This window comes from Myxocyprinus asiaticus, chromosome 30, assembly GCF_019703515.2.
Source record: "Myxocyprinus asiaticus isolate MX2 ecotype Aquarium Trade chromosome 30, UBuf_Myxa_2, whole genome shotgun sequence".
Taxonomy (NCBI): Eukaryota; Metazoa; Chordata; class Actinopteri; order Cypriniformes; family Catostomidae; genus Myxocyprinus; species Myxocyprinus asiaticus.
Window position 1 is genome coordinate 13,395,094 of NC_059373.1, and position 12,959 is coordinate 13,408,052.

A 12,959-nucleotide genomic window follows, 5' to 3' on the forward strand; every position below is an offset into this window, starting at 1 on the left:
TTCCCTTTTTCCACTCCCTAAAAAAGAAGGGGGATTATCCAACTGGGCCACCAGGTCTAGTTGGGGGGTGTCCCTCCCAAGGGGAAGACACCGCGGAGACCACACCTCGCCCAAAGAGAGGGGGGGATATTTAAGTGGAAGAATACGTCACACGGTCTTTCCAACCATGTGGAGAGTCTTCAAGGTAGATCCTGCCCAATGGGGGAAGAGTTACTACAAACATGGAGACTGGGGCAGAGGGGCTGAGCCATGGGGAGCAGAAAAGAACTATATTAGTGGAAGATATATATCGCATGGGGTTAGCCTTACAGGGAACCGCCACATGCGGAGCACCTACTCCAGATCAGGGCTCTTAGTTAGCGCGTGTACTGGGCTGGCAGTGGGTCTCCAAAAACTCGACTGCCACAGGGCTCGGAGGAAGTCAACCAGGGAACAAAGTTTGTGAACACTACTGGGAATTAATGGCGCACGTCTTCAGCTCCAAGGGAGGTGGAAGGCGCTATGTGCAAGCGATACACCCGGCCAGCTATCCCGGGCTTATCCGCTTGTTGCGTGCCACTACCTGGGACGAAACCGGTTCCACCCGGAGGTTGTAGAAACTTGCACAGGTGTTGGGTGTTGCCCAGCCTGCTGCTCTGCAAATGTCTGTTAGAGAGGCACCCCTGGCCAGGGCCCAGGGAGCCGCTACACCCCTGGTAGAATGGGTTGGTAGCCCTACTGGGGGCGGCATGTCCTAGGCGACATATGCCATAGCTATAGCGTCAATGAGCCAGTGGGCGATCCTCTGCTTGGAGACAGCGCTTCCTTTCCGCTGTGCACCAAAGCAGACAAAGAGCTGCTCAGAGATTCTAAAGCTCTGCGTGCGATCCAAATAGATGCGTAAAGCGCACACCGGACACAGCGACGACAGGGCTGGGTCTGCCTCCTCCTGGGGCAGCGCTTGCAGGATCACTAACTGGTCCCTAAAGGGGTGGTGGGAACCTTGGGCACATAGCCCGGTCAGGGTCTCAGGATCATGTGAGAGTAACCTGGACCAAACTCCAGGCACGTATCGCTGACAGAGAACGCTTGAAGGTCACCTACCTTCTTGATGGAAGTGAGCGCAGTCAGGAGGGCAGTCTTCAAGGAGAGTGCCTTGAGCTCGGCTGACTGCAAAGGCAAAAAGGGGGCTCTCTGTAGACCCTGAAGAACTACAGAGGTCCGATGAGGGAACGAGGCGCGGTCTGGAGGGATTCAGCCTCCTGGTGCCTCTTAGGAACCTGATGATCAGGTCGTGCTTCCCTAAGGACTTACCGTCGACTGCGTCGTGGTGTGCTGCTATGGCGGCAATGTACACCTTCAAGGTGGAAGGGGACAGCCTCCCTTCCAACCTCTCCTGCAGGAAGGAAAGCACTGATCCGACTGCGCATCTCTGGGGGTCTTCCCGACGGGAAGAACACCACCTAGTGAACAGATGCCACTTAAAGGCATACAGGTGCCTCGTAGAGGGGGCCCTAGCCTGAGTGATCATGTCTACCACCGCAGATGGTAGACCGCTTAGGTCTTCCATGTCCCATCCAGGGGCCAGACATGGAGATTCCAGAGGTCTGGGCGCGGGTGCCAGATGGTGCCCCGTCCCTGAGAAAGAAGGTCCTTCCTAAGGGGAATTCGCCAGGGGGGAGCTGTCACGAGGAGCATGAGGTCTGAGCACCACGTCTGGGCGGGCCAGTAGGGTGCTACCAGGACAACCTGCTCCTCGTCCTCCCTGACCTTGCACAGGGTCTGTGCAAGCAGGCTCACTAGGGGAAACGCATATTTGCGCATGCCAGGGGGCCAGCTGTGTGCCAGCGCGTCTATGCCGAGGGGTCCTCGGTCAGGGCGTACCAGAGCGGGCAGTGGGGAGGATTCTTGGGAGGCGAACAGGTGCACCTGTGCCTGTCGAATCGACTCCAAATCAGCTGGACCACCTGAGGGTGGAGTCTCCACTCTCCCCTGAGGGTAACCTGTCGTGACAGGATGTCCGCTGTAGTGTTGAGGTTGCCCGGGATGTGAGTGGCTTGCAGCGACTTGAAGTGCTGCTGACTCCAGAGGAGACGGCGGGCGAGTTGTGACATACAACGAGAGCGCAAACTGCCTTGGCGGTTGACATATGCTACCGTTGTCGTGTTGTCTGTCTGAACTAACACGTGCTTGCCCTGGATCAACGGCCGAAACCTCCGCAGGGCGAGCAGAACTGCCAACAACTCGAGGCAGTTGATGTGCCAATGCAGTCGCAGACCTGTCCAGAGGCCGGCGGCTGCGTGCCTATTGCAAACAGCGCCCCAGCCCGTTTTGGAGGCATCTGTCATGACCACGACGCGCCTGGAGACCAGTTCTAGAGGAACACCTGCCTGTAGAAACGAAGGTGATAGACTGGCGTGATGACCACGCGACATGTCCCATGGCGCCATGCCCATCTCGGGACTCGAGTGCTGAAGCAGCCTCATATGCATCAACCCGAGCGGGCTGGCCACCGCCGAGGATGCCATATGCCCCAGGAGCCTCTGAAAAAGTTTCAGTGGAACTGCTGTTTTCTGTTTGAACGCCTTCAAACAGGCCAGCACCGACTGGGCGCGCTTGTTCGTATGGCGCAACGTCAAGGAGACTGAGTCCAACTCCAAACCGAGAAAAGAGATGCTCTGAACCGGGAGGAGCTTGCTCTTTTCCTAGTTGACCTGAAGCCCTAGTCGGCTGAGGTGTGAGAGCACCAGGTCCCTGTGTGTGCACAACATGTCTCGAGAATGAGCTAGGATTAGCCAGTCATCAAGATAGTTGAGAACGTGAATGCCCACCTCCCTTAACGGGGCAAGGGCAGCCTCTGCGACCTTTGTAAAGATGCGAGGAGACAGGGACAGGCCGAAAGGGAGGACTTTGTACTGATACGCCTGACTCTCGGACGCAAACCGCAGGAAGGGTTGTGTCGAGGAAGGATCGAGACGTGGAAGTACGCATCCTTCAGGTCTACCGCCGCGAACCAATTTTGATGCCAGACGCTCGCCAGAATGCGTTTTTGCGTCAGCATCTTGAACGGGAGTCTGTGTAAAGCCTAGTTCAGAACTCACAGGTCCAAGATTGACCGCAACCCACCGCCTTTTTTCGGTACGATGAAGTAGGGGTTGAAAAACCCCTTCATCTTGGCTGGAGGGACAGGTTTCGTAGGAGGGTAGCGATCTCCGCGCAAGGTAGCAGCGTTTTCGTCCTTCACCAAGGTGAAGTGGACACCGCTGAACCTGGGCGGAGGCCCGGCAAAGTGAATCGCGCAGCCGAGTTGGACGGTCCGCACCAGCCCTCATGACGGATTGGAAAGCGCAAGGCATGCGTACAAGTTCCACGCAAGGGGGACCAAAGGGACAACGCCATAGGACGTACCGGCAGGTGGGGCCTCGCGGCGGGGCGGAGCTCGAGGTGCCACACCACGTCGTGGTTGTGCTGAGTCTAAGGACATCGAAACACTTACCTGGCTCCTTGTGACCACCCCCGGAACAGCCTGGGATGGGGGAGGAAGAGGCCTGTCCTCGTGACCCATGGAGACTGTCACATCGGGGGCGGATTTGTGCCACAGCTGAGCGTTCAGGGGCGGGAGACCGCCGCTGGAGCGCCAAACCTGCCAAATAGAGTGGTGGACGGTGGTCGTGATGACGGCCGTGCACACCGGATACGTGACCCAGGGAACAAGGAAACCGCTCTTGCTGAGCTCTTGAGGACTGCAGCCACTTGGGCATGCAGCGCAATTAAATGCAAAAGGTAACAAAAAGATGGAGATCTGCTTACCAGCTCCAGAGCAGCGAGTTTCGTTGTCCCTGGGTCGCCCGTCTCAAGGGCACTTTGAAGCCTTTCATGGGTTCTGGGCGGCCGTGAGACGGGTGGTGTCTGCTTCCTGCGGTGGGCTCCACGCCGGGGCTGGGCCGAAAGGGCGGGCTGCGGCAGAGCCGGTACAGTCACCGCAGGGGGACGCCCTTGGCGATGAGTGGATGGGGTGCGGGATCTTGAGCCGTGCCGGGGCAGGATATGCCGGCTAGCATCCATCTATTGCTTTTCCATCGAAGACTGCTGGGCAAAGTTCTCGACGGTGTCGCCGAATAGGCCCGCCTGGGAAATGGGGGCAGCAAGGAATCATGTCTTGTCAGCCTCACCCATCTCAACCAGGTTGAGCCAAAGGTGGTGCTCCTGGACCACTAGTGTGGCCATCGTCCGCCCGAGAGACCGCGCTGTGACCTCCGTCCCTCGGAGAGCGAGGTCGGTCGCCGAGCGCAGTTCCTGCATCAATCCTGGGGCGGAACTATCCTCGTGCAGTTCCTTTAGCGCCTTGGCGGACTTGCAGGAGAGCCACGGCGTGCAGGGCGGAGGCGGCTTGTCCAGCAGCACCGTAGGCCTTGGCCGTCAGAGACAACGTAAACCTACAGGCCTTGGACGGGGGCTTTGGGCACCCGCGCCAGGTGGCGGCGCTCTGCGGGCACAGGTGCACCTCGTGCGCCTTTATCCACCGGGGGATTGCCGAATAGCCCTTGGCCGCCCCACCATCAAGGGTAGTGAGGGCGGGGAAGCTGAAAAGATCGGGACCGGGCAGTAAAAAGTGCCTTCCGTGACCTTGTCAGCTCTTCATGCACTTCCGGGAAGAAAGGAACTGGGGCGGGGCGTGGCTTTGGACGGCGCTGCGAGCCCAGGAACCAGTCACCGAGCTGCGAGGGTTCAGGGAAGAGCAGTGAGTTCCACTCTAGCCGACGCTCGCGGCTGCCCGGGAAAGCATGTCGTCATCTCCGCGTCAGCCTGTGACTGGGCGATCGACCCCGAAGGGAGGAGCCCAGCTGAGGCTTCTGACTGGACGAGCCCGCTCTCTGATGCTGCGCTCGAGAGCTCATCACTTTCGTGGGCTCCGAATAAGAGGTCGAACTCGCCGTGAGACAAGCCGGCGGACTCATCCAGAAGCCCGATCGGGGCAGAAGAGCGTGTTGGGGAATGGGAGGTCCGCGGGGGGATACCCGGTGGATGCGGTCCCATTGGGGTCCCCAAATCGCCCCCAGTGCTAGCCACGCTTGCCTCATACCCGTGGGTAAAAGGACCGAGGCGGGAGCCTCTGGGGTGGCTTGCTTTCTTATTCAGCTCAGTGAGCATGACCGTTCGGCTCTGAAGAGAAAATCTGAATGAGTGGTTGCATACCAGCTCCTCTTATACCCGTATGTCCGGGGGAGTGGCATGCAAATACCACTCGCCAATTTTCAGTGGCCTTTTATCAAAGACCAGAGGTGTCTCAGGCTCCCAAGAGTGACCCCTAGTGTCACTACATCGACACAACGTCGAGTGAGAGACAGATAGGGAAATATATTTATGCTTACCTTTTTTCCAGAGACGCGTCGACTGACAGTTGGCCTCAGAGATTCAAAATTTGCGCATGTGCAGAACTCTGATTTTTAAAGGCGCTCGCGCAGGTGTGTAGGCGTGTCTGTCTGGCAGTGTTTCTGGGTGAATTCCAATCGAAAGTGATCATCCCTATGCCCTATACTCACTCCAAAGGACAGAGCTCTTGATGTGGGCAATTTGAAGGAAGCATGTGATTGTACCCTTCGCTAACAGTCTTGCGGTAGGACCCTGAATTCGTGAAAAAATTTAATACAAAATTCTTACTTTAGTTGGGAACGACCCTATGAGTGGTTTCCCCTTCCCGCAGTGCCCTTCTAGAACGCAGAAATGCAGTTTGGAAAACACCTCGTTTGAGCTCCTCATTTACCGCTGATTCCTCCAGTAGGCTTAATTCAAACCTAAAACAAAGTTTTGTTTCTGTAATCTGTAAAACAAATTGCTGAAAAATTAACAAGGCAGGTCTGATGAGAGAAGGCAACACATGGATACGGATGGATGCGTTTTGCACGTTTGGAGGTAAAGTAACCCATCTGTAAATTGCATCCTTAAAATTAAACGCATTCTTATAAGATCTGAATGTTGTGAAAACGTCTGTTGTGGGACCAAAGATGAATGTTATTTTACATCATTTTCAGAACGTTTTGCCCAGACGAAAATGTGACTTGTTGGGAATGTCCAAAATGTCCTGGGAACATCCTGCAGTGAACGTTACAAAAATGACCAAATGCCGACTTTGGTGAACGTTCGTGGGACATCCCCTGTTTGCTGGGTTTACAGCTCAAATAACACAAGTTTTAACAGAAGAATTCATGTAAGCAGAGGTGGGTAGAGTAGCCAAAAAAACTTTACTCAAGTAAAAGTACAGTTACTTTAAAAAAAGAATTACTTAAATAAAAGTAATAATGTTAAAAATGACTCTAGTAAGAGTAAGGAAGTATCCAATAAAAAGAATTCTCAAGTAGTGAGTAACTATTTACTTTCACATATAACATAATGGATGTTTGCTCTCCTATATTCCAGTACATGACACACATTTAACATGCATTACAAAATTATTATTATTAATAATAATAATAAAACTATTAATAATATTATTGTTAATAATGGAAATTGTCATCATTCACCATCATGTTGTTCAAACCCATATGGCTTTCTTCTATGCATCATATTTAAGGGAAAGTTCACCCTCATGCCATCCCAGATGTTTGTGACTTTCTTTCTTCTGCAGAACACAAATTAAGATATTTATGCTCTGTAGGTCCATACAATGCAAGTGAATGGTGACCAGAACTTTGAAGCTCCAAAAAGCACATAGAGGCAGCATAAAAGTAATTCATACAACTCCAGTGGTTTAATCCTTGTGTTCAGAAGTGATATGATGGGTGTGGGTGAGATTCAGTTAAATATCTGTAACTTTATAATATATAAAGTCCTTTTTTACTATTAATTCTCTTCCCTGACCAGTAGGTGGTGAAATGCACAAAGAATTGAATCCCCAAAAACACAAAAAGAAGAATATGAAACTGGAGATTTATTAGTAAAAAAGAATTAAAATATTGATCTGTTTCTCACCCACACCTATCATATCACTTCTGAAGACATAGTGTAGATTGAACCAGTGTCATTTGAATTCCTTTAATGCTGTCTTTATGTGCTTTATGAGCTTCAAAGTTCCGATCACCATTCACTTGCATTCTGTGAACCAGCAGAGCTGAGATATTCTTCTAAACATCTTTGTGTTCAGCAGAAGAAAAAAACATACACATCTGGGATGGCATGAGGGTGAGTAAATGATGTGAGAATTTTCAATTTTTAGGAAAATTATTCCTTAAAGGAGATGTTAAACAGAATGCTACCATTAATCATCATTTACTTTCACTGCATGTTTTTTTTCCCCCCTTCATATTTTGAAAGGGAATTGTGTCAGTCCCTAACATTCTGTCTGACATCTTTTTTCATTTTCCACAGAAATACAGAAAGTTTCTCGGGGTTGGAAGAACATGAGGGCGGGAATATGATGACAGAATATTAATTAAAGGCTGAACTATCACTTTAAGGATGCTTCTCAGATTTAGACGAATCTGTCAATTAGAAGAGAAATTTGGAAAACCTTTTCTAGTAAATATTACAGTGAAAAATGTGAACAATATTCCACAGTCCCAAATTATATATAATGTTTAATTATACACTGAAGGAAGATCATGCTTTATTCATGCCTTCTATCATTATTTCAAAGCGTTTTACATCCTGCGTGAATTTAGTTCAGTGTAGTTCCAGCATTTTTGGTGTCGAAAGAATTTAGATAATTAGTTATGTACACAAAGAGTAAATTGCACCTTATCTGTGTTTGCTTACAATCGCGATCGGCAGGGCAAAACGTTTGCACTTAACGCGGATGTTTACAAGGATTTATACCGTAGGCACTGATATGTTGCGGCGCTGATATAAAAATGTAAACTGAGAAACTGAGGTCCAGGGCCGGCCCGTCCTACAGGCAATACAGGCAGCCGCCTAGTGCCCCAACGTGCCTGGGGGGGGCCCCGCGAACACGAGCAAAGTAAATGATCAAGTCATAAAATTGAGAAACATTAATGACTTTTATTTTGAAATTCTCCACAATTCAGTGACTTCTAACACGCACACACTCAAGGGAGCAATCAACAACATGCATGGACCTGATCATTTAACATACAATTCACAATGATGGTGAAAACTAAAAACATCCTATTAAGTATAAAATGAGCTCTGAATAATCACGAAAAGACAAATAACTTACATCAAATAATATAACAGCAGTGTATCTAAAATCAGCAAGAAATAAAGCTAACCAGTACACACTAATATGCATAATTTATTCATAACGCAAAGCATTGCTGGGAATTGGAGCACGGCTTCTTATAACAGTGTTATTAGACACAGATCGCACACCTTGATGACTAATGCGCACGCCTGACAGAAACACAGGAAATAAGTTATGAAAAATATTGCTTTGTGGCTATTTGAGCCTTTGAGGCTTATTTTGTGTAAAGGATAGCAGAAACAGCACTTGTCAAATCATTAGGGCTTTTGAAGTTTTCTCAAGAATAATCTGCTGGGGAAGGAATTCAGACACTGTCGATATAAAGATGCAAAAAACTTGCATAGAGTGAAAATATGAGCAATTAATCTGCAAAGAGCTCTGCTTCCTAAGAGATATGTGTTTATTCTTTACATTTGTTTACAAATATATAATTCGAGGTGTTGTGTTTATAGGCCCTATTTAAAATATGTAATTATTTTTACTTTTATTCACTTTTTCACACATTCTGGCCAACTTTTTGTTTTTATTGATTTTGTTACTCTAAATAAAGTTGTACACATAGTTATGTGGGTTTTCATGATTTCGCCTAGGGCCCCACAAACCCACAGGCCGGCCCTGCTGAGGTCATAAGAGCCCATAGTTACAGATTCACACTGAAAATGTATGAACATCATCATGACACAGATGTTGTCAAATTATTACAATCTCTAAAACTTACTTCACCATGTTTTCTTAAGTTGGAGCTGCAGTTTTAATCTTGAAATATATCCTTGTCTTGGTGTAAAATGAAGGCATTGCATGGAGTGAAGAACTGTTTGTTTTGCATTCTTGCTGCTGTAGAATTGAACGTGACCCGAGTGACAGCTTGCAGCTGTGAAGTTACGCTGTCGTAAGAGTCCCATTCAAAAATCTCATTAAATTACACATTTATTAACACTTCTTAAATTAAAACCAGTAATGCAACAACAGGAACGCTACCCATTGTAATGAAGTAAAAGTAAAAAAATTTCATTAGAAATTTACTTGAGTAAGAGTGAAAAGTACCCACCATAAAACATCCTCATAAAAGTACATTTTTCCAAAAAGTTACTCAAGTAAATGTAACAGAGTAAATGTAGTGCGTTACTACCCACCTCTGCATGCAAGTGCTTTTATAAAATTATTAGCTTCACATTTCTGCCTTTAAGTGCCTTACTGTAATCCAGATTTTTTGCTTTTTTAAAGAAAATTCGAAAATACTTTTTGTGGAAATCAACAATATGCCACAAATACTGTCAGCTAAGTTTAACTTGTATTGAACCCAGAATATTCCTTTAAAAGGGGCTAGGAGACAGTAATTTAACATAAAAAAAATTACACATCTCACCTTTAATCTCAGTACTTTTTGTTTTCTATGATAGACCAAATCAGGCAAATACTTGCTTTTTTGGTAATTTATTTTCCTCTCTTCCGATTTGTATCGGGAAAATCTGTCAAAGAGTGTGTGAGGTTGAAGTCTGCGTAATTTCTCGCAGATTATTCTGTAACCCACAGGTCACACTAAAACAAGTGACTAAGCGGAAGTTACTTATTTAAGGCTCAACCGACTGTGTGCCAAGTAACTATGCCTTAAAGGGATAGTTCATGATTTACTCACATTCATGCCAACACAGATGTGTGTGACTTTTGTTCTTCTGTAGAACACAAATGAAGATTTTTAGAAGAATATTTCAGCTCTGTAGGTCCTCACAATGTAAGTGAATGGGTACCAACATTTTGAAACACCAAAATCCATATAAAGGGAGCATAAAAGTAATCCATTTGACTCCAGTAATTGAATCCGTGTGCTCATACATGATATGATAGGTGTGGTTGAGAAACAGTAATTTAATTTTTTGTCATAAATTCTACACCCTGCCCAGTGGGGGGTGATATGCATTAAGACTGTGAATCACCAAAAACAGAAGAAGAAGAATGAGAAAGTGAAAGTAAAGTGGAAATTGACTGGGCAGGGAGGTGAATTTATAGTAAAAAAAAAAAGACTTAAATATTGATCTATTTCTCACCCATACCTATCATATCACTTCTGAATATATGGATTTAACCACCAGAGTCGTCTGGAGTACTTTTATTTTGCCCTTATTTGGATTTTGGAGCTTAAAATGTTTGGCACCCATTCACTTGTATTGGATGGACCTACAGAGCTGAGAAATTCTTCTAAAAATCTTCATTTGTGTTCTGAAGAAAGAAAGTCATACACATCTGGGATTGCATGAGGGTGAGTAAATGATGAGAGAATTTTCATTTTTGGGTGAACTAACCCTTTAAATGAAATAATATTCCAATGGTTTTCTAATCACAAAACTAATTATTACATTACAATTAAACAACAATTTTAAGATATAGCACTAATGATATGATTACATTTACAGATTGGTTCATCCATATTAACAGTGAATATGTGTTTGTTTTTTTGTGTTGTTTTTAATTTGTATTTTATTTTAGAGTTTAATCAACGCTTAATAACTGGTTGAATCACTTTTGAATCAGTTTTGACCATTTCAACATTGCAATTAGATGAAATACCTGCTTGTGCATTGCGATTGGCTGGAACGGTATGATTGATGGCATTGCTGTCCAATGACAGGAGCTGCAGAAAGGACTGTGCAAGGAGAAGGAGGCGGCCCAGGCCAGAGTAAGGCAGCTTGAACAAGACCTGCTAGAAGTAACGCAAAAGTCTGTTCTTAAAGAGGCCGAACTAGATTGGTGAGGCCCACACACATATACACATAACATACATGTAATAATTTAAATTACACACAAATTTTACATTTTGGATACACACTGCATGGCCAAAAGTAAGTGGACAACTGAATACCCGCATTAACAGGGAGTTGGTCCTTCCTTTACTTCTATAACAGTTTCCACTCTTCTGAGAAGGCTTTCCAATAGATGTTTGAACATGGCTGCAGGGATTTTCTCCCATTCAGACTCAAGAACAGGTGTTGGTAACAGGGGCCTGGTGGCAGTCTGCATTCCAATTCATCACAAAGTTGAATAGGGGTTCAGGTCTGGGCTTTGTGCAGGCCAATCAAGTTCTTCCACATCAGACTATGTATTCAATTCTTGCAATTCATGCTTTGTGAATTTTGGTATGCCCCATTTTGAATGTTTTCTGCAGAGATTGCATGGCTCTGTGCCTGGTTTTCTTCAGATGTTATTAATAGGTGTAGCGGAAGTAGCTAGACCTGTTAACTTGAAGGGGTGTTCACAGATTTTTGGCCATGTAGTCTCAATCTCAAAAGAAGAATATACTGCATACCAGGGTTATTATAGTTTTGGATTTTTAATTTAGCATTGACTTCTATTTTATATTCAGTTTGTAATTTAAATGTAGTTTTTGCATTTTGTTTGTTAGTTTGAGTTTAGTTTTTGTTTTCTAAGTGTTTTCTAGCTTCAGTTTAGTTTGTTTTAGTTTTAGTTTGAGTGTTTTATGACAGCCAGTGCTAAAGTGTTCACTGGGATAATTTAAATATGTCTAACATCAATAACGTAATTAACGTCTTCCTCATTAAGGTAGATTGTAAATGTTTCAAATTTTTAATATAGGGTAAAGATGAGTAAACTGGGACAGTTTAGCTTGACTCCTATATGTCCGTACTGTATTTCTTTAAATGGTTAAAAAGCATTTCTAAACTAATCTTTGAAAAGTAAACAATTAACTTTTTGAGGTTTTACATTGATGATTTTACATCCCACCGGTGGGAAAAACAATGATAAAGAAAATGACAGAATTTTGAAGCAAATCTTAAAAAAGTAAAAGTTGACTTAATGTTCGTAAATGTTACATATGATGATTTTATGATGTGAAAGTGTGTAAATATAAAAATGAATTTCTAATGATTTGTAGATATTTTCTATAGAATAATTTTTCCTCTGTCCCACTTTACCAAAGCTGCCAGAAAACAAATCTGGGATTTTGTCAAGAGAGGGTTTACAAAGTATTTTCTTTCCAGTTTTGAGTATTTCTTAAATTTTTCTTTTGACTAAGGTTTGCCCACCTTTGCCCATATTCACCCTACTGTGTATAAAAAACTCAAATTAATTCAAGGCCATTTTTATTTTATTTTAGTTAGTTTTGGCGTTATGAAAAAGTATTTAAGTTTAGTTTAAATTTTTTCCAGTCATTTCAGTTTTTATTTTTATTTCACTTCACAAAAATGTTTTCATTTAAGTTTTCATTTTAGTTTTAATTAATGATAATAACACTGCTGCATACTGTATTTTCAGTCTAAAGGACAGGGTTTACATGCTGAGTTCTGATGATTTTGTTGTTCAGTTTGAGAGACAAGCTGCAGAAGGTGATTTCTGAGAGGGACAGTCTGCAAACTCAACTGAAGAATGAGAGGGACGAGAGAGAACTTTACAAAGTGAGTTTCATACTTCCAAAAGTGTCGTTTTTCATTTACAGTGTTAGCAGTATAATCTTATTTTGTGAAATGCACTGCCCCGTGTGTGATAATTTGTGTATTTGTACAGTCTCACGTGCGTAGCGCGGAGCTGGAGAACACTAAACTCAGCGCAGAGCTGCAGATGCTGAAGGCGGTAGAGCTGAACAGGGAGGTCACCATCGCACAGTACCAGGAGGAACTGCACAGACTACGCACTGACAGAGATACACACTCCACAGATGCTGTAAGAGACAAGCAACATTCACACTAGAGGTGGCGACACAGACAATTCACAAACGCACCCACATACGTGTGTGTGTGTGTGTGTGTGTGTGTGTGTGTGTGTGTGTGTG

At 45.2% G+C, this 12,959-nt stretch overlaps 2 protein-coding genes across 5 annotated transcripts in view; one reads left to right on the forward strand and one right to left on the reverse strand.

Moving 5' to 3' along the window:
• aste1b (asteroid homolog 1b) overlaps nt 1–12,959 on the reverse strand; it is a 311,837-nt gene that overhangs the window by 130,816 nt on the left and 168,062 nt on the right. The window lies entirely within an intron of this gene.
• The window catches only part of tax1bp1a (Tax1 (human T-cell leukemia virus type I) binding protein 1a), a 44,642-nt gene that overhangs the window by 19,388 nt on the left and 12,295 nt on the right, over nt 1–12,959 (forward strand). For all 3 annotated transcript variants that reach the window (XM_051664720.1, XM_051664721.1, XM_051664722.1), the window contains exons 6-8: nt 10,803–10,921; nt 12,495–12,585; nt 12,695–12,850. In XM_051664720.1, coding sequence (XP_051520680.1) covers nt 10,803–10,921; nt 12,495–12,585; nt 12,695–12,850 — 366 coding nt within the window. The remainder of the gene's footprint in view (nt 1–10,802; nt 10,922–12,494; nt 12,586–12,694; nt 12,851–12,959) is intronic.